The sequence below is a fragment of the Callionymus lyra genome, chromosome 2 (genome assembly GCF_982586985.1).
Source record: "Callionymus lyra chromosome 2, fCalLyr1.hap1.1, whole genome shotgun sequence".
NCBI lineage: Eukaryota > Metazoa > Chordata > Actinopteri > Syngnathiformes > Callionymidae > Callionymus > Callionymus lyra.
Window position 1 is genome coordinate 15406590 of NC_141819.1, and position 21855 is coordinate 15428444.

Below are 21855 nucleotides of genomic sequence, written 5' to 3' on the forward strand. Positions count from 1 at the left end.
TGGTGTGTTAAACATGGATCTACAAAGGTCAAGCCAGCTTTAAAGGCTTCCAGTCGACATTCTATCAGATCTCTGTACGAGACCATGAAACCCGGCCACAGATATGCAGCGATGAGTTTACTCGTCTGGACGGAGATTAAAAGATGAATATAGTTGACCAACTGTGGCCATTCTTGACACTTTGTCTCCTCATTGATTTCCTCGCCTGTGTCTCTCTGTGCTGACCATCCCTGCTTTGCCCATCCTGTTACCATGGAGATGAGACCAGACCAAAAGTGTCTGTAGTAATTATCTGCACACTCTCCAAACAGCTATTTTCCTCCGATCACTCTCAAGTCCTCATTTGTCTGAAGCTACTTTCTTTATTGTGCTAAAAGCCACCGCGGTCCAGGTCACGTCCAAAAAGATCTTATTGTGTAACTTCTCATGTGGCAGAAGAAACCATCTTTTTTTTTTTCCACAGAAAAACACAATGATTTCATTAGAGGTGCTCGGGTCGGACAGCGGATCGATACTTTGACATCTAATGGCACCTTTGAGCAACTGGCCTTTTTTTTTTTTCTTCTCGTCTCCTCTAAACATATCCGTCATTTTGCTCGTCTCTCGCTCTCCTCTTTCACACGCGCCCGTCTTCCGCTTCATCCCTGTGTTCACCACTCTATTTGTTTTCTCATTCCTCTTTATCAACCATCCTTCTCCTCGGAGCCACATCTGTAATTTTGGTCCCCATTTTAGCCGATCTATAGCTCGTGCTCTAAAGAGCCCGCCGCATGGTTGTTCAGGGTGTGGCCACACCACTTCTGCTAGTTAGAGTGCACGTAATCCGCTTCCTTCTGATGATGCGGGGACTTCATTAACCAGGCGTTTTATCGAGCAGTGGACCCAGCGCAGAAGTAAGATCCGGGGCTTGTGCTCGCACATCACAGAAGGCAACGAGTTTCGATCTCAAAAAGTTTGCTGCAGAATCATCCTTCTTTCAGGTGTTGTGCATTTATTTTGGCTAAAAACTTAACGATATTTGACCAATAAGCTGTCAAGGATGTTAGCGCTGATGCATTCAAATCTCATTGCTTAAAAGCAATGCTTAACACTACTATTTTTACTTATTTTCTGTACTTTGTATTTCAGTTATTACTAGTATTCCCTAGCCGTTTTTTAATGATACTCTTTACAACGTAACTATGCCTGTATTTAATGTTGAATTTAAAATAACATACATTGTCTTGTACGTTTTCACAAACCATGAAAGTGGATTTGTTTAAGTGATTAGATGGATAGTCTTTTTCAAAGTCAAGTTTTACTATTTTTTTTTGTAGTTCTGACATAGCTGAGCGTTTTTATGTAGCAACAGTAAAGGATCCATACAAGGGAAGTAAGATCTTTACTTAATCCAGATTAAAACACAAACAAACACTTCAGTTCAGTTATACGTTATGTTAAGTCATGCAACACACATAGTATTGTTTTGATTGTTTAAGCGCTTTGTGACCCTGGTCTGGAAAAGCGCTATACAAATAAAAATTACTTACTTACTTACATGAACGAAAATGTTACCTCCTTGGCAGGGGTAATACTTCGGGGAAAAGCCTTTAGCTTCATGTTTTCTACTCTCTATAGAGACGCGTGGCTGAAATCATTACTTTGCGATTCATAATACGTTTAAATCCGGTGACTCAGCGAAACACAATAAAAAATGTTTGAGTAGCAAAGTAGGTTTTATTTTTAAGCTTCGGTAGATTTATATAAAATACAGAAAAAGGCGTTACTGTGCTAGCATTAAAAAACAAACTGCTGAGACTTTAAGCTCGTAATAACCGTCGTATTGTGCACTGGCTGAACAATATGGGCTACTTTCTTTAAAGCATTCAAAACAATTCATGGACTCGTTGAGGCCAAATGTGCATCTGTGTGCACGAATACATATTCATGCAATCACCAGTAAAAGAACGGATACTCTCGGTGCTCTCGAAAAGGAGGAAGATTGTGGAGGTTTTCGCTGACAGGACGGTTCGGGTGAGAGAACGATGGAGGTGGGGAGATGGAGAGAAGGAGTCGGTTAACATCAATCTCACGACCATGATGCCTGCATCACTGTCCCAATGATTTCCCTTCACTTTCTCCACCACCAAATATTAGTCTTGCTGAAAGACGCGTCACAATAGATGGCTGCTTTAAACTGGACATTTAGGCAGTTGTTCTACTATCGAGTACTGCTCGTTTATTATATTATATTATATCTGTCTTGGTGCCTTCAATGGCCCATTATCTTCTCATATGAGTGGAGGAAGTGGGGAAGAGAGGAATGAATCCACCGGCTAAGTATCTCTCCATTCCTTCCCCGTTCTCAGAGAACACTGAGAAAATGTTTGTCAAAGAGCCGATTGTCACAGATTTTGGACTTTTTCACGTATCGGATTTCCACACAGTGTTTTCCTCACTTCACTCGCGGCCCATGTCCATCTCTGGTTCTCACCCTCCTTCCTGCGCTCCTTCTATTTCAGGGGCCCATGAGTTCAGTCGGCCCACATGACCAGGACCAGGACAAGCATTTCAACGTTGCTATAGCTCCGGTACATTTCTATAAAGAGGAGTATTATACTTTACGGTACAAAGTCGAGCACTGGCTCTATTGAGAGAGAGAAAAAAAACATATTCAACGACATTTGCTCGACACGTGTCGTGCACTTGTTGCTCTATGTCGGACACAGTTGAGAATGGGGGCCACGTGTGGCCCTCATAAGGTCAGATAGAAACTATAAAACATTTCACATGGAAATGTTTGAGAAAAATCATCTTTTACTAACTATATCAAAAATATTTTCCTTTATTATACTCCTAAACAATAATATATATATTATATATATAATATATTAATATTCATTATCGATTGAATTAACGAAAACTATATTTTCCTTTCCCAGACAATTAATTAATAATTTTATTTTTTAATCCAAAAATCCTATAATATATAAGATTTATTTTTAAACAGTCTTACACACCCTTAGAGAGCCGTCATCGAAAGCGCCACATTTCCTGAAATCAGAATCAAGTAAACACTTGATCTGGTTTGTGTGCGTTAACCAGCTGAACGGAGCAGCTTGCGTGCAGGGGTCGGGGTGGGATGGCCGCAGTGCAGATGCCTGCTGCCCCATTTCATATTCACGGCATCGCACGAGCAGAATTACAGTATACAAACAGCACACATATGCATTTACACGTATGGAGGATAACAGCAGGCAGTGAAGGTTGCAACCTCTTCTATGACGGATTAAAAAAAAAATCAGCATCGACCATTGACACAGGAGAATAAAATTCAGGGGGTCTTTAATACTTCCTCAAGTCCAGTAAGGCTCCAGAAACCAGATTAACTATGTAAGTGATGGTCAGCATCACAGCTGCCTTAACTTCAACACGTTACAATCAATACCTTTCCTGCTGCAGTACAAACATGTGCAATAATAGCATCTTTCGTTCAGCTCTGACCTCTGACCCAAAGATTTCCCTGACATAATTCAAATCACACGTATACATTTTTATTAGATTTATTTTTTCAATGTTGCACCTCATCTCTCAAAGCTAAAGGAAGCACATTTTTACTTCCGAGCTATTGACAGCTGCATTGCAGTCCTGACGCAAACAGCAGGGCGGCAGACAGGAGATGGGCCCTCAGATATACGTCAGACTCACCGCCCTCTTCCCTTCTGGGGCCTGGATGTAAAAACCAACCCCTGGCTGCAGGATTTACACAGCGGGGTGAGCGCTGGTTGGGGATCGGCCCCGGCACAAAGAAGAACCTGTTTGTATCATGGGTATGCCTGTGTGCCCATACATAATACATGTACACAGAGCTATAGAACAAAAGAAAGGGGAATACAACACATGAATTAGGAAGGGAAAATGGGTGTTGGGGAACTGAAGAGGCCCTGCTTATCCTTGGGGGCGCAGGTGTTGTGAGCAGAGGCCCTCTGGTAGGCAGTCTGGGCCACCGGGTGGTTGCACACAAAGGAAAATGAGCAGACGTTCTATCCAGAGGTAAATATAGTGTAGCTTTGATTTTTATGATTATAATCGTAATTATAGAGTAATTAACAATCATGTATTGTTACATCTTATTTTAAAGTTAATGTAACACAGTAGTCCACAATGGGAGAGTAATCTGAATACCTCTTAGATGGCACCATAGCAACACGCATTTATATACAATAATAAGATGAATAGAAATTGTGAATATGACAACCTTGTGGAGGTCGATCTCATCATCAAAACAGTGAAGGTGATGAATACGGGTGTGTAATGGCAGAAGTCAGGAGATACTATATATATATATATATATATATATATATTTTTTTATATATATATATATATAAATATAAATATTGCTATATATATATATATATATAGCAAAACAGCAGCAACTTTACGATATATTGCGGGACTTAAGACACAAGGATATATTTTTAGTATTGTCCGAGCTCTTGACTCTTGTTGCAGAATATAAATACCACATGATGATTGACAAAGTCGTAACTGCTTTCATTTGCTGTGAAACCGAAGTTTGCACAAAAGTCATCTTTAATAATTCGACTGTATCCTCTCGTCCTCAGTTATTGGTTGGATCTCATTGGATTTCAATGTTCTTTTCCCTGTGGAGGATGCGATGACTGCTGCCATCTAGGGGCCAGATGTTTAATAGCGATACAAATATTAACAAACGCTGTGAATATTTGCATGTTAATTGTAAATTTAGAAAAATATATAAAAAAATGTTTTATTTAACGCACTAATGGAATATAAACCATAGAACCAAGAACTGTAGTTAAAATAAAATGTGAATGAAAGCCGAAAAATAAAACAAAATTACGCCAAATTATATTTCTAGCTTTTGCCACATCACATAGAGAAGTAGATTGATATAAATAAATAAAATCAAACCCCACATTATGAGTAAGAGTTCAATGTAAATGTCAGTTGTATTGCGAGTGCAGATTTAAACCAGCTGCACATTTACAAACACGGCACTGATAAACTATCATGACAGAGAGGAATAAACGCTGGTAAACAGTGTTTGATTTAGCTAGTGTGAAGCGACACTTGAAAGCTGGGTAGAGCACTTCCAAGAAACGCCCAAGTTTTCTCTACATACGACAATCCCACAGTAACAAATGTTTTGCCAGCACCCGAGCGAAGACACTTTGTAAACAGTGTCTTCATAATTTGGACGTTGAGAGACAACTACCTCATCAAACGCTTACTCGCTCTCGCTGCTCCAAAGTAAACATCGGAAACAAACGGGACGTTGTTGTAGCTTCTATTAAATGTCAACCACATTAGTGCTAATCTACTAAATATACTGGTGTTAATATGCGTTTTTTACAATCATTTTGTCACCCCAAATTGTAGGTTTTTGAAGATTTCTCCCTGGCACCTAAAATACACATTAAATTACCTTTTATTATAAGTATTTTAAAAAACATACAGAGGTTAATTGAGAACTTTGGGAAATTGTCCATAGGTATGAGTGTGTGTGAATGGTCGTCTGTCTTTGTGTGCCCTGCGACAGACTGGCGTCCTGTCCAGGGTGTCCCCTGCCTCTCGCCCTATGATTCTGGGATCGGCTCCAGTCTCCCCGCGACCCCGGAATAAAGCGGTTGTCAATGAATGAATGAATTTAAAAAAAACAATATACAAGAATGACGGTAACATTTGATAAAACTAAATAAATAGAGATATTGTTTTTGTTTCTCCATTTCTTCTTTACCATGAACATATTACAAATAAATAAGACTAGCACGGGTGTATTAATGTAACTAATAGCTTTAAAAAAGGAGTGTTTGGTCATATATATTGGCAATACCTTTCTCGATATAATGCTCGTATCTGAATCAATAGCTATACATTTGACGTACAGTTACTTTACTGGATGAATTATGTTTAAATTAAATCACACGGGTTCTAAGCCCATATAATTTCAGATGATATTGACATTGACAAGAACCTAAATAAGCTAAACCCCAATTTAATTCAATTCTTAACCGAAACGACCATTTACGAAAAGCAACCCGACACCAGGTGCTGCATTGCATTTCCTCGATAAAAACAAACGATTTCTTCCATTGAGGTTTTTTAGTGCGATTCGCCGCCAGCTTCCTGTCAAGACGCTAAATATGGCACTTGGCGACGCAACACTTCTGCAAAACAGATTGAATTGTCTTCCACAAAACATTAGACGGACAGCTGTGTGCGCCTGTGTGCCTGCGTAATGAAATTAGAAAAGTTGAATGAGAGTTTAATTACATCAGCGTTGCGGGGAGAGCCGGTCGGTCGCTTGAAAGAGCAGTTAACAGAAGATCGTAACAAAGCATTGCTGATGGATGATATCAACAGCTATTGCCCACTTCTGAAGGACGGGTTCACCGGAGGACACGCTGGTGCTGGACGCTGTTTTTCAGAGGCGGTTAAGTCTTTAAATTAAAGGCTACTTCTGAGAACACGTAAGATTAATGGACACAGCTAGACAAATGTTTGTCGTTTGCGTTAAATTAACAAATATTGACATTAGAAAAATGCATATGTATAAAAGGCAAGAAAAAAGGAAAAGCAGCAAATAGCTTCTAGGTATTTCTTTGATGGATAAAACCCATTTGACACCACAAAATCCATAAAAATCAATATTCTTATACATTGTTCTTGATTGTGTGCAAATGTAATTCAAAACATTCTCAGAGGTCCTATTCTTCAAAACCTTGCATTTCTAAATACATATTGCAGTACGATAATGACGTTTGAATTCAGCAGCGCTCAGGAAAAGGAAATAAGGTGAATGCTCTGCTCGCAGTTACAGTATTCTATAGATTTCCGGTACAAAATAGTCAGCAGATTGTCCCGGACCTCCATCCATCAAGATGCGAGTGTTTACTGCGGTTCAGAAAAGTGACATGGGTCCATTCATCCATGTCTTCAGCGTCCATCTTTCCACCGACTATGGAGTCTCTGTATCTCCAGACAGTTGATCCAACAAATATGTGTCTTGTTGATGCCAACGATACGTACAAGTGAATCACCATCGGTGTCAACACTGCTCTCACTTATACCAAGTTAGTTAGTTTCTTATATTTAATGGTTTCCAATAAAAAGTGAAAAAAAGGTTCCCAAAAAACATTTACGATGACAGTTTGGTTTGATGAAAATTGCAGCTGGTTAAGATAAGATAAAGTGATGAAAAATGATAAATAAATCAATCACAGTAATGTAGTACATATGCCAGACCTGTAGTGGCGCTATTAAAAAACAAACAAAAAACAATAACATCAAAGTGACGTAAAAACCTTCATTTAAAAAATGTATTTCCAATAAGAAAACCCAGTGTTTCCAAAATGCTCAACAGATGTTTGCCTTCATATAATGTTTTGCTTGGATTTTTATTTTTGAATTAAAGTTCAAGGAAACTTAGTTAACATAAAGAACACAGATATATAGAAAACCAATTTGTACTTAACTACTTAAAAGGTCAACTGATGTGTTTATTTAAATGTCTCTTAAATGTATCTTGTGTCCATTTGTACAAAACTCTCTTTCCATTGAAATAATTACATTAGACAATGTGCTTAAGGGCCTGCCCAGCGAAAACACTGTTTTTTTAATATGAAATCTTGTTTACGATGACCACGCCCACTCTGCTGTGATTGGTCAAGAATTGAGGTTGGTCACCACGTGTCATCAACCCCCAAAGTCTCTACCTCCGAGAGACTTGTTGTATCCACAGAGCTGATCCTGATTACAAAATGATGGACTCCGCTCTCATAACCTCTCGTTCGCCCAGATTTCGGACGGGGGAGAACTTTATAAAATAATACGTTGAAAACATGGTCATGATGAGGGACTGCATCTTGAAGAGGAAGACTTCAACATTTAAAACATGGGAGTGAGTCTGGATAGTTAGGTATTTACTTTAGTTTCCCTTTATAAGATGCTCTAAAAACACTAGTTCTGTGTGGATGAGATCTTTAGCAGACAAATTTGATCCTGGTACAAAAAAAAACTGTAAATTGCTGTAACCTTCTTGCCGCCTCACCAAAATTGAATTTCATTTGTGACCGCGTTAAATAAAATTAAAATGTATCACCACCCGGGGAACGAAGCGCTAAAAAATCTTTAACGGCATCGTGGAGCATGATAACGCATTATAATGGAAGCTGCTCTTGTGTACGTCGCTCTCGCTTCCCTTCCAGCAAGGGTCGCACTTCCACTGATGGTCGACCTCGCAAGTGCTCCCCATGGCCTTCCTCGTTCCTGCTTTGGGAGTAACCAAAGGAACTAAAGTTGTCAGTGAGCCGATGAAAATCTCAGCAAGGTGAACACTAAAAAAACAGGTTACAGCGCCACCACCAGTAAATGCAGAGGAACTAATTAAAAGATTTTTTTATTTATTATATTATTACATTAGTGTGTGTTAATGTTAGTTTCGGAGTGTTTTCTGGACTGTTCCCAGTGGCTATAAACAAATCAAAAAGCAGACGAAGCCAAGATTCCAGTCCATCTGTGTCATAACACAAATCAACTATCCTTGTGACATATGTGCAGAGTTCACATACCCAAAACATGTGCTCACAGCTCCTGCCAAAATACCGACAAAACACTGTTGGACCGACCATGCCAGAGTGTGTGTCGAAGTCAAGTATGTCTGGCTGACGCGCTTGCAAGCCGAGCACTGGAGCAGAACCTTTTTTAGTTACGACAATGCCATCGCCAGGGTCCGAAGCAGCCGACGCTGCAGAGGAGAGGCTACAGCCAAGGCATGCTAAATATTAGCTGGGCTGGACGTCACTCTGCCTGGTGATACGTCGTCACCGGAGAATAACTCGCTACCTCATCGTCTATCTTGGGAGTGGGATCTGGTGCTTTTCAGGCTCATCGTTTTTCAGCTTTGTTTGGAATCAAACACATTTTTGTCAAGGTTTGATTTGTTGTTAAATCCAAGTAGAATATATAAATATATTGTTCTTCCTTCTCTCCTGAGTCGGCTCCATATCATCAGTGGTTCCCGACAGAGTTTTGACAAAAAACTGCTTTCCTTCCACATACAATCTGTGTTTTTGAACTTGAGTCAATAAAAAGTTCTTTGGTCTTTACTATTCGAATTATGGATTTGGAATTAGAGTAGAGAGACAGACAGTCATGAAAGAGGCCGACATTGATTTTACGTTGTTTTATGTTGGGGATGAGTTTAATTCATGTTTTTTATGTATTTATTTTTTTAATGAAGTTTACTCTTGTTTTTATGTGTAACCGAAGCTTCTTACACGACTGTTATAATCCTCAGTGAGATCACTCAGGCCGATGATATAACATCTTTCTATGTCAGTTGCGCTGTATAACCACTAGAGGATTCTGTCTCCATTCAAACGCCCTCCGACCTAATCCCATTACAGCAAAGCCCTTCCAATAATTTCAAAGGATTTGTCTTGTAGATCCACTTTGTGTACGTTACTTAATAATATAACAAGCAGACAAATCCCAGGACTTCATTTCCTTACTTTTCAGACCAAAAAGCGCTCTTAATATCATATCATCATTATTTATTCATTCTGGTTTTGACCTTGAACCGATTTTATATAGTACATGGCACTCAAAAATCTGTAACAGCCCCACCGCGAGTCAACAAAATATTACTCTGAAGGGCATAATACTATGTTTTACAATTATTTTGTAATTTTATTTTAACCCGTGTATGGGTAAAATTAAACACTTATGTATGAATAATCGAGTCTTGCATCACATGACCAAAACACAGACGCCTCATTGGTCGAGAGCAGCTCTGCGTCACAAGTTTACACCCATAGTATATTAATTCAATTAATGTATCAGAGGTTTTACCGATGATAATAACAACTTAAGATAACCTTAACGGTTCTGATATAAAACTTATTTTAAACAGTATATTAAAACGTATGTACTTATGAAAACTGCAGACGTTAAGTGTTTTTGCTTCGCCATACTTTGTGCCGTTTCAAAATTAATATGACATTTTCCAAACCAAGTAGCCATTGTGTGATCATCAGCAAAATAAAACATCTGTTAAGGTATTTTTCAACACGCACTATTGGGAATTTGGATTAGCGAGTCACAAAAGGCCAAAGATAATAATTATTTTTAATTTGATCTTGTGAAATACATTTTTCTAGCTCAGAAATAATCCTTTGTTTTTACAGATTGAATCAAATCCATTTGATCTGAGGGAATGTAAAAACCGTGTTGATGAGGATTTGGTCATTTTAGGAGGAAAAAAATGCTCGGTATGGTCACTTTTGAGCAGTCATGGGTCACAAACACTCGGCAAGCTTATGGATCACAAGACATTTTTCTTCTCCAAAATATTTTTGAGGGAAAACTGGACGACTATCAAAAAATCTCACACACGGTGTGTGTGTGTGTTGCGTGTTTCCCTGCTTGAAAAAAACTTCAAATGACTTTCACATAAGTGGGGAGGAGATGAGCACACTTGCAGAAGAAGAACACCTCACACCCTCGGAAGGCACGCTCACTCTGCCGAGGGGATAAACACCAAAACAGACGGAAACTGTGACTTATCCAAACACAAACTGAAATTTACACTTTTTTCCGACAGCACACAATCTGTGGACAAACACGTCGCGACCAATCGCGAGCGGGGAACGGCTCCCGTGCGCACCAATCACAGGCGCGCACACACAAACACACTGTAAGGGCGGCCATCTTTAGTAACAGGAGCCAGAGCTGACAAGTTTGGTCTATCATTTTGAGGCCCAGAAATTCCTGCATGTCTGCATACCACAGCGTTGCAGAGGGAAGGAAGAAGGGGGAGAGAGAGAGCACAAAGCAAGGGAACAGAAGGACAGAGGGGGATAGAGAGCAGAGGGAGGATCTTTCACATGAGGAGGAGCAAACAGGAAAAGAAATGTGAAAAAAAGAAGGAAATTGGACCTGCTGGAGAAGAACATCACGTCACTGATCAGGACGAGCAGTAGAGTGAAGTGATGAAGATGAGATCAGTGATTCCAGTCAAATGTTTGCCTCGTTTTAAAGTAAACATATTAGCTCTTTTAATCTAGCCGTCCACCTGAGTATTTACTGAGCAGTCGTTCAAATAACTACTGGGAAAACTACTCTTGGTTTTGAATATTTGTGCTCCACGGTTTATCGTGCTGGTTATAAAGGGTTTTCTCCAGAATATTAGGAGTTCATAACATAAAAAGTACACTTTTCCCTTTATAATAGTCGCAGATATAGAGCATGATAATTATTTAATGTGAATTATAAGTGTTTTTGCTCATCTACATGAACATTTATTTATTTGTGTATATACAGTGTATAGAAAGTTGATTTTACTGCTGGTTTATTTTTTATTATTTGCCAATAATATTAGCAAACTAAAAATGGAGAATATAACTATTTTCAATAACACCTCTTAAGATGGTTAAATAAGGGACAGAGTTGCAATGGGCCCTTTTTTATATGAAATAAAAAGCATATTTTAGACACTTTGAATTGTTTCAACAACTATTTATTTAGTTTCTACATGGTTTCCCAAAAGCCCAAAGATTGCATCAACCAAATATTTATTTATTATTTGTTTGCCCAGTTTTCATATTTTGTTTATTATTAATTGTAAAAAAGAAAGAGGTTTAACAAAGTGAAAATTCAAAAGTCAATGCAGGAATTTGAAAACAAAGAAAAATAATTAATAAATGAAATCAAATAAGTAGCATTTGTTGTAACTTATTTTGGCAACATAAGTGGATTCATGTTTATTTGTGACATTGTTTATTTAACGTATTAACTAAAATATCAACAATGTCACAGCATTCTACATAAAAGAACAGCATTCTTTATTCGTAGTAATAATACATCGTAAGAACTTGTAGCTCCTTGGAACCCTCTCTATATACTTCTGAGACGTGAAACAAAACGTCCTCGCCACGTCAACAACCTCCTACCTCCAGCCATTCACTAGCAGTTCACCCTTGACCTAGGCGGGTCACCAAAAGGTCACATTCTCCCAATAACACCCGGAGCTTCCGAGGCTCCCACCCACGCTCTTAAAAGGCTGAGTTACAAATAAAAGCCTTAAATAGACAAAAGGTTTCTGGTGCGGACGGGTCGGCCTAACGACGGGCGACACCCACAGTCAAAGATCCACTTTACTCGGAACAAAACTCCCTTTCCAAGATACGGAACACATTCTAGGTAGCACTGATGTGGTTTTTGGTTTTCGGAGAAGGAAAGATTCAGGGAAAGGAGTCGTCGCTCGAATCGAAGTGAACGTCTGTCACGGAAACACTTCTCCCACATTTTGGACTTGGACGTTACATCAAGGACTGAGGGTTCAGCTCAGGATAAACAGGTTCAACTCGAGAACATTTAAGTTGTGGTGCGAAGTTCTCCGTCCGCCGCAGATGTGGCGAGGAAAAAGACGATCCGACGAGCGACGTTCGGGAAAAAGCCGATCAGCAGAGGTGCGGAGAAGTAAGACCGCCATCAACAAAATGCCGTGGACTTGTCGAAGCAGAAGCAGAAGAATGGCATATCTGGAATACAGGGCATGCCAGCAGCAGTGGTTACAGACTATGTTAAGCCCCGAACATGTGCTGCTGAGATCACACGGGCACAAATACACAACTCACAGCTCTGTACAGTAAATAACTTGCATTTCAGACGATTTCCAAAACCAGTTCCAAGCCCTTGTTTTCCTTCCACCACAGCTTCTGTATACGATTGTTTTGAGCTCAAACTTAGACCCTGGCAAAGGTGTGCACCACGAGATCAGAGTAAAACTAGGAAATTGATCCTGTATAAATGTTTCCGACAACCGACGTGTACTTTTTTTATTTAACTTTCCTTGTGTTTTATTTGATCATAAATTACTAGTTGCACTTGAAATATTACTTGTTAATTATGACTTTAATCTCTTTCATTCCTGTTTGTTGAGTTTTTTATTTTGAAATTTAAATAATAAAATTGAAATAAAATGTAAAAAATGTTTTAAATGAAGTAATACGCACTTGTTTTGACAATAATTTTTTTTTTTAATTATTAATAAAGCGTGGTAACTTGTGAACAGAATTGTGAATCACGATTACAAATGCACTGCTTTATATACATACTTCCAACAACTGATTCTTCTTCGTTACTCGAGTATTTATTTACAATTTTAATGCAAATCCTTTTGGTTTTTCCTATGGCTCGCCTCAATCACAGTATGTAGTGCGTCCCCCCTCAGGGGATTTTGTTGCTTATCCTTGTTCTCTCCGGTTTGTGTTCACACACATTGATTGATCACGTATGGGTGTGTGTTGTGTACATGCAGTATCCATGTCTGAACTGAAAGCTGGGAGTCATATAATCCGACCAAACACACCTGAAAACAATCCTACCGTTTCCTAAGCAGATAAAGGGTCATTTTTTGTTTTTCTCCACTTGCACAAAACACGTATGTAACCCTCAGGGTCCCGTGAACACAACCTCAGCTTAAATTCAGAAAAAAATATACTGTTTAATAGATGCAGGTCTTTGTTGACATTTGGTCCAAGTTTGACATCTATCGCTTTTTATTTATTTCCGTCACGAGTGGGCTTCGCCCTGGGACACGGGTTCATAGCTCAGCAGTGGGAAGCTCTTCAGACAAAAGCTGGAAGTTATGAGGAAGTCATCTCGCTGCAAAACTTTCAACAACTGCGGACCTGCCAACGCGTCTTTCCTGCAACACTCCATCGAGCGCACCAAAGTGCAAAAACAGACTCCGACGGGGGAGCTCGTTTCTAATATGCTTGCGTAGACGAAAACATGTTATTCTCATACATCCATTCATAACACTGCCCTGGAAACAATAAACAACATGGCTATTGATTCCTCCAGACTGTATCCTGAGAAGCCCTCCAGCCTCCGCCATATGTGCCGCCAGTCGTGGGCAGCACTGTCTCCATTACAAAAACTTGTGTGTTCACACACACTTGGCTCTGAGAGCTTCTGTGTGTGTGTGTGTTTTCTCACTGAAGAAGTGTCTTGTATACATCCACGAGTGTGTCGAGACAGGATGTGGGGGTGCCAGTCCATCGATTGGGGGGCGTTTCCTAGATCCCTCGACTACTACTGTCTGTCTGCTGGATGCAAAGACTGATGCGCTCAGAGACATGAATATTTATTTACAGGGAGATGAAAACTGTCGAGTTTAATATATGCAGTGATGCAATTTTTAGGTCCGTTTTCACAAGTACATTTATCCTCATAAATTATAATAAAACATTTAGAAAGGCACTCAAGACAGCCATACATCTGTCAAGCACTTATTTTTACCCATATGATTTATATGAAAGTAATTGTATCGCTGTATCTTTGTTTTATCAATATTATTTGCTGAAAAATGTTGGCGTTTGAAATATACGATAGCGATGTGATCAATCAAAGCTTGTCAGTTTAGCATTTCGGACCTTGCTGGCACAACACCCAAAACGATAAGGCTTTTCTTTTGGATAAATCTTCAGAGGATTTTTGGATCCAGATGGTAATACTGAGCATACTTGATTCTCTGAGACTCCTGTGTTTGTCTCGTGGTTTCTTGACCTTTTAAGCATATATTTTAATCGGTATTGTTTTGATTGTTTAAGCGCTTTGTGACCCTGGTATTCTACAAATATGACTTACTTACTAACATTTCCTGAATTTTATTAAAGTATGGATAAACACTGGCAATCACATAACGCCCTTGGTGTTAATATGTTGCGTCATGGCTCAGATGGTACAGTGGTTGACTCGTGGTCTGAGAAGTTGTAGATTTAATACCCGTTCCGGACGAGATGGTGGCATTGTGTCCCTGAGCAAGACATTTTACCCTGACTGCTGCTGATGGTTAAGCTGCGTCGCAGCCTACCCCCATCAGTGTGTCTGTTAATGCGTTACTTAGTGTAAAGCGCTTTGGGTTCTAAATAAGCATAGAAAAGCGATATATAAGTAAGAGCCATTTACCATTTATTTATTTTTAAAACTTATCCAGTCGAGATAAATTTTGATCCAATACACACTATTGCAGTACCACATTAAATGACTAAAAAGTACAAAATGTACATAATGTTCTTATGCAGGAATTAGTGTTGCAAAGTAGGTATTCAGGTAAAACTAAACTTGCAAAAAGGAATTTTGTTTTAATCATTTAAATGCATAAAGGAGCAATTGTAGTTACTAAAATTGTATTGTTACAGGTTTCTCATACGGTGTGTTAAATATTAGATGTCTTCTTGACGGTCTTCAAAAAAACGTCAGAGCGTCTCCGTTCAGTTGCTCACTACCTGCATTTCTACATGGAAGTCTAACTTGAAATCCTCCTGCTCTGTTTGTTTTGCTCTATTTATTTTTGCTGTACCGCACCACTCCCGAGCCCCTTCTTTAGTCCACATCTCTGTTTACACCCACTTGATTCAGACAGAACTTAAACACACATTTAGATGACACCAAAAGTGACTTTCATTGATAATCAGCTGAGGAATATACAAACAAAGCTTTGTAGAAAAAAAAAATTAAGGTCAGTGGTTGGAAAAGACTTTTAAAACGCTTTTTTACTCGTCTTTAAAAGTCATTGTTTGCATTCGCTGCCATCTGCATTTCACTATAATCTTGCAGAGTTGCTGCATATTTGAGTGTGCGTCATATATGAGCTCAGCATTTCGGAGGAACATTGAACTCTACTCCACATTCAACACAACTGAGCGGCTCCACCGACGGCTGACATTTTAACTGGGAGCCATTTGAGGTAAAAGATGAAATTTCTGGATTGGCAGAGATGCATGTGCACAATTAAACAGTGGTTTCCTGCTCTAAAGGAGCATGTGTAAGATCAGAGGAGCGCAGGCTTTCCTATAGCTCTTACCAAAGGCAACTGTAAAAACACAACAAAAACAAACCTGCTGTTTCCACTTGCACATAAACTTTAATTCGCTGTCTAATGTTCTTCCACCCAGCTTGTACGTACACACCCACCACCACATGCAGACTCACAAAGTTACGTGTATTCACAAGCAAAAGAAGGAGCTCGTATTATTCCAACATGCCGTTTAAGAAATACATCGTTTGTAAACTTATTACGTCTGTTTAGTCAGGGCATCATTTAGTCTTGATGTTTTGAAAACATTAGATATATTGATTGACAACGAGTGTTTAGACGAGGCTGTGCGACTTTCCTTCGTCTGCAGGAGAAAAAAAACACTGAGAAAGTGGGTCAAAATGGGCAAATAGGTTACATTATCAAGAAGATGATGGTAGAAACTGACTTTTAACATGTGCGACCATCAATTATTCAAGACGTTTAGGAACTTGAAACTATGTTATACTTAAATGGTCCACTTTAGTGTGTAGTACTTAATCACTCTAGTAGTGTGTATATATATATAAAATCACACAGAAAGTTATATTTCAAGTTTTAAAGAACTAGTCATGAAAAATAAAATTGAGAAAAAAGGTCAATTGTTGACGGTCTTTGACCTCAGAGGGGCCACTTTAATATAGTCAAAGACTTGCATTGTTTCTTGCTGTAAAGTACAAGAATGTTATGAAGACCAAGTTTTCTGAAAAGTATTACTTTTTTTTCCCCATTTATTTTTAAAAGATCCCATCAACTTAAGATTTTATTTTACATTTTTATGGTTTTATTCTGTCAAATGAATTGTTGATTATGTACATTAAAGTCATGTTTTAAAAAGTTCTATTAAAACCCATACTGGGAAAATGAATCACCGACTTCTGGAATAGAATCATTTAGGATTAAGAAGAATAAAAACCAGAATAGAAGGCATTTTTAACATATACCAGATTTGGAATTATTGTTGGATTTAACATTTCCTTGTTTGGCTTGGTGGTTAATATGTCTTGTAAGTCAAATCTTGATTTAATACAATCACCCAGTAAAGTCCAAACCGACCTGACCATCACCTCTGGCTCAGAAATGCACTTTAAAACTCTTACATGTCCACCGCTCTCTCACAAACATTTACAGTGGAGTGTATCCATACAAGACTTATGTGCGGCCCACACACACACTGCAGCCAGAAGTCAAAAGTAATTGCATCATCTTCTAGAAATGGCTCTGATTTTGACACCCAGCTCTGCCACAGCCGAGCCCTCTCACATGACATGCGTCACGGCGGCTCTTCTGGCCAATCCCGGGCAAAAAAAAAACAGTGTGTACACATGTACACAAGAACCGTTCGAAATACTTCTTACAGATTCCAGACAGCTCAGTGCTTAAATAACCTTTGCAATCCACCGAATAGAATGACCTGTGTGAACCGTCTGTGTGTTTGTGGGAAGAGATGGAGGATACTGGGAGACAAAGCCACAGCGAAGGCCGTTTCCTGTATTGTGTTCCGCAACAGGAGACCTGGCAGACGATCGCGGAGCCAACCATCATGTCGTACATCACAGTCCATGTACGAGTATAAACATTACCAGGGTCAACATGCTTTGAACTCCCGTCTTTTCTCCCCGACACAGACTCTATAATTGCGCCGAAAAAAATAATAAGTATTCTCTGTGTTTTCCAACGCTGGGAAAGAACAACTGGCGATCTGTGGCCTTTTTTCGAGTTCACCCACAATTCTCTCTTTTTTCCAAAGAGAAAAAAAACACATAGAGCACCAGTAAAGATCCGTTTGTCACCTGCTCTTCTTTCTTTCTCTCCATGTCTGACCAGCCACATTCCTTATCAATAAAAGATCAGTTATCGGCACCATTTGTTGGTGTTGATCTGTGACGTGATGATACTTTTTTCTGCAAATGGCGGAAGTCGTGGACAGAAACTGGTGATGAAAACTGTCATTTTACATTTGTCCTATTGATTTTGACATTAAAATGTATTTATTATTCATTTAAAATGAGTTAAAAAAAATAATCAGCTTTGAAGTAGTGAGAAGAAAACATTAATGGATGGTATTTCTTTTCACAGTGTTTTATGCATTAACATAAATAATGTTTTTAAGTAAAAGCATGGTTGTTTTTGGCCCAACATGTGTGAATCTTGCAACAGTTCAATCTTAGACTTGAGCTAGACTGTGTGATTTTGTACTCACTTCTCTGGCAGTGGTGCTGTGACCAGCATCGTCCCCTGAAGTGTCCGTTGATGGTGTTCTGCGGGCAGTTGGATTGACCCGGCGACCCCTTCCCCAAGCAGACGTCTCCGCATTCCCTTTCGTCCTTGTTGGCCACGATGTAGTTGTCCTCCACCGAGTCCAGGATCTTGGACCAGTCCAGCGTGGCCAGGTAGCAGAGGTCGGGATTCTTCTCCACCCTCACCGCGCCTCGCGTGATGTTGGTGAGGTTGTAGAGGCCCACCTCCTTCAGCTGCAGCATCTCGAAGATCACCAGGGCGTAGTTGAAGAAGAGGTTGTTTCCTCGGATCACGGTCAGGTTGGGGAACAGCTTGGAGAGGGTCTCGAGGCCGTAGACCCGGAACAGCAGCACGTAGTCGGTGACCACCTGGAGCTTCGGGTAGCTGAGGTTTCGAAAATCCTCGATCTTGGTCTTGAACATGAGCAGTATCTTCAGGTGGCCCTCGATGATGGTGCAGTTCTCCAACGTCTGGAGGTTGCTCACGTTGTTTCGAATGTCCTTGCTCTGGCAAACTGCGTGGAGAAAGAAAAAAAAAAAGTTGTTTTAGTCACTGCATCTTCATGTTAAGCAGTTCAATTCAGCCTTTATATTCAAGTAATGTTGTTGCATGAAAGACATACGTGACCAACGTTCACGCCTCTTTACAAATGAGGAAAATGTTCTCCCGTTTGAAACCATCAATCCTCCCAGTGATTTTAATTGAGGAGAGCCGTTCACACACCAGACCGCTCGACTATCCGACGGCCCCGAGCACTTATACATCCTTTCCTTCCCTTTTCTTTCATGTGAACGCGTGCACACACACACACACACACACGCACACAACCTGTCGTGCGCTTCTTGGCTCCCGTTGAATTACTCTGGAGAGGAAACGATTGTATGTCTGATGTGAATGAAAAAAGACATGAAAGGGTTAACAGAAATGATGCCTGGAAGCAAAAAACGCTTATCCAATGCTCATTCATACTCTTCGCCACACATTGGCACACACCGGGCCCGATTTTTTTTCAATCTGCTAATTCGTGCACACCGACTCGTGGACACACACCGTCACACACGTGGAGTGTCGAACTCATTAGTGGAGAAGCTGACGTAAAGCGTCCATAGGGGGTTTAAATGAGAGAGAAAAGATACATGAAGTTAACCAGATGAGTGCTGAGACGATGCATATGTCTACAGAGGAGCCAATTTAAAATGGTTTTGTTTGACATTTGTGCATAAAATCAAATCCATAAATCGACTTCTATGACTGACCCTGCACTGCCAGTCACATGAGGTTAGTTTATGAATCCAGGATTTATTTATTTTACCATTTTCCCGTCTTTTAATCAGTTATTGGATATTCATTATTAAGTGATTCTGTTACTTTTCCTCAAAAACTATTTAAGAAAATGATGAAACTGCTTAACATGAAGATGCAGTGACTTGAACAGTTCATCGTTTTATATAAAATGCATCTGCTTCGCCATATATAGGTTAACTATCACAAGATATAACTTAAACTTTAAGTAGAAAGTGAATATGAAATATCACCATTTTAATCTTGTTAAAAGAAAATAAACAGTTAAAAAGTAATAATTCATTGTTAAGAACCAAATGTATTCCAGCTTTAAAATGACTTTCACTTATACAAATATGTGAAAAGTAAATACAGATATGGTTCTATATTGCAATACTACACTGTGGATATGTATATTGTAGTTATAATACCACTTTAACAGCTCAGGAAAGTGGGTGGCACCTAAAAAAAAATAGATATAGAGTATATAATTGAAAAGTGGTTGGAAATCTAAAAGTTTTTACTTAACATTTGGGGGTAATAATGTGTTATTTAACTGTAAAATATTGGAATACATCACAATATTGGAATATCATGATGATCTTACCAATACACAGTTAAATACAGCTTATTTTTATTTTTTGCAGGGCCTGTACTGGAGACAAACTGTATCCAAATCATCAAAACACAAAAACACAGGTCACAGCTTTTTTTCTGTAGCAGTCGGTGTTCCTGGTGACAACAGCAACCTTACACCCGTCTTCGCCTTCCCGTCCTTATCTCCTGGACACATCAAACGGAGCTACAGGCCGACAGCTCACTGTCAGCCTGCAGCACAAAACAGATACCTATTGTGCAACATAACAAACTCCATTACGCAAGACAAGCGGACCAGGGTGCAACACACCTCTGCCCGTAATGATCCTCGAGACACACAAACATGACCCCCTTTTTTTTTTCCCCTACGAAGGAGACGGGAATATTTGTCCGACCGAGATAAGTACTGTGTTTAAGATTTGGCATATTGTTAAAAAAGATCAGGCGGCGTAGGGTCGAGTGCCATGTTGGACGAGCCGTATTGACGAAAATAAATGTTTGTGGGGACATCGGGGGTGGCAGTCAGAAGCGCTGCCGTTGGCTCACGGTGCGAAATGGAGTCTTGTTTTCAACCCGACATGAAGAAGGGAAGAAAAAAGAGGAGCAAGAGAAGGGAAGAAAAAAGAGGAGCAAGAGAGGGGAAGACGCTGGTCATCGGGGGCAGACGGAGAAAAAAAGCCAGTTTCATAGCGACTCTTTAAATAATGAGACATCCCCCGGTACAGGTTTTTCGGGGGGGGGGGAGGCCAAAAAAACAAGGGAGGGGAGACGGTGGGCAAAAGAAGGGAGTAGCAGGGGTGACAGGGGGCGATGCGACAGAGGGAGGGGTGAAAGTGTAACATGAACCCGGGCAGGAAGAACGGTGACGTAAGAGACCTACAGGACGGTTGGTGATCACATGCATGAATGGAGGGTCGCTATGGACCACAGCGAGATGAAGGGCCGCACACACACACACACACACACACACACACACAGAGTACCACCTACCAAGGGAGAGGGGGGGGGGAGAAGGGGGCGCCGGACACAAACATTGCCACCGACAACGTTGCATGAGCGCACTTTGACAGACGGAGATTGTCGCGACGGCCGGAGTTACTAGACAACAAATCGTCATTTTTTTTCCCCGAATTAATACGGGGAAGTCAAAAATCCCGTCGCGCAATTTGGCAAGTCTGTAAGGAGGGCTTTTTGAGAAGACAATGGCCGTGACCCATCCATCCATCCCCCCCCCACCCCTCCGACCGAGGACCACCCTAAAGCAGACAGCTTGGTGCTCTCACTGGCTGAACAAGAGCCCTTAATTACAATAACAACCCAATCAGCCTCTAATGAGCCCCGGGGAGAAAAAAAAAAAAAGGCAAAAGGCCTCGACTGGACGAGAGAATGGAATCATGGAGCACCCACTGGAACGTACTGTACAATACAGTCGACATCTAAAAGAAACGTGGGAGGTTCGCCGGCCTTCCTTGTCCGGTTGACACTTTAATTTGCCAGTCGGGATGAGGACAGGAGGACGGAAGGTTTAATGAGTTCAGAATAATTTAACGTAAGTATTTGTAAAAGTGTGACAGAACTACTTTTTCCCCCTTTCTAAATGATTGTACAGTGGCGAGGTGTATAATCACACTTTTATTCAAAGAGCCCATTTATTTCTCGCCCCGTTCTGTGGTTATCTTAAGGCGGCAAATGAAGATGGAGCGTCGCGGCTCGGTTTCAGGACAGACAGCCAACATTTACAGTCGGTTCTGTCAACAAAGCCGAGACGGTCCCACAAATGATCAGTTCATTATTCCTTCTTTGTACAGAATTATTAGATTCAAACATTAGCAAGAGTGCGACTGAGGTCA

General features: G+C 40.1%; 1 protein-coding gene across 1 annotated transcript in view; it reads right to left on the bottom strand.

Moving 5' to 3' along the window:
- insrb (insulin receptor b) overlaps positions 1-21855 on the bottom strand; it is a 58407-nt gene that overhangs the window by 23901 nt on the left and 12651 nt on the right. Inside the window, exon 2 of the mRNA XM_087783654.1 lies at positions 18090-18641. Within this exon, the coding sequence (XP_087639780.1) occupies positions 18090-18641 (552 nt within the window). The remainder of the gene's footprint in view (positions 1-18089; positions 18642-21855) is intronic.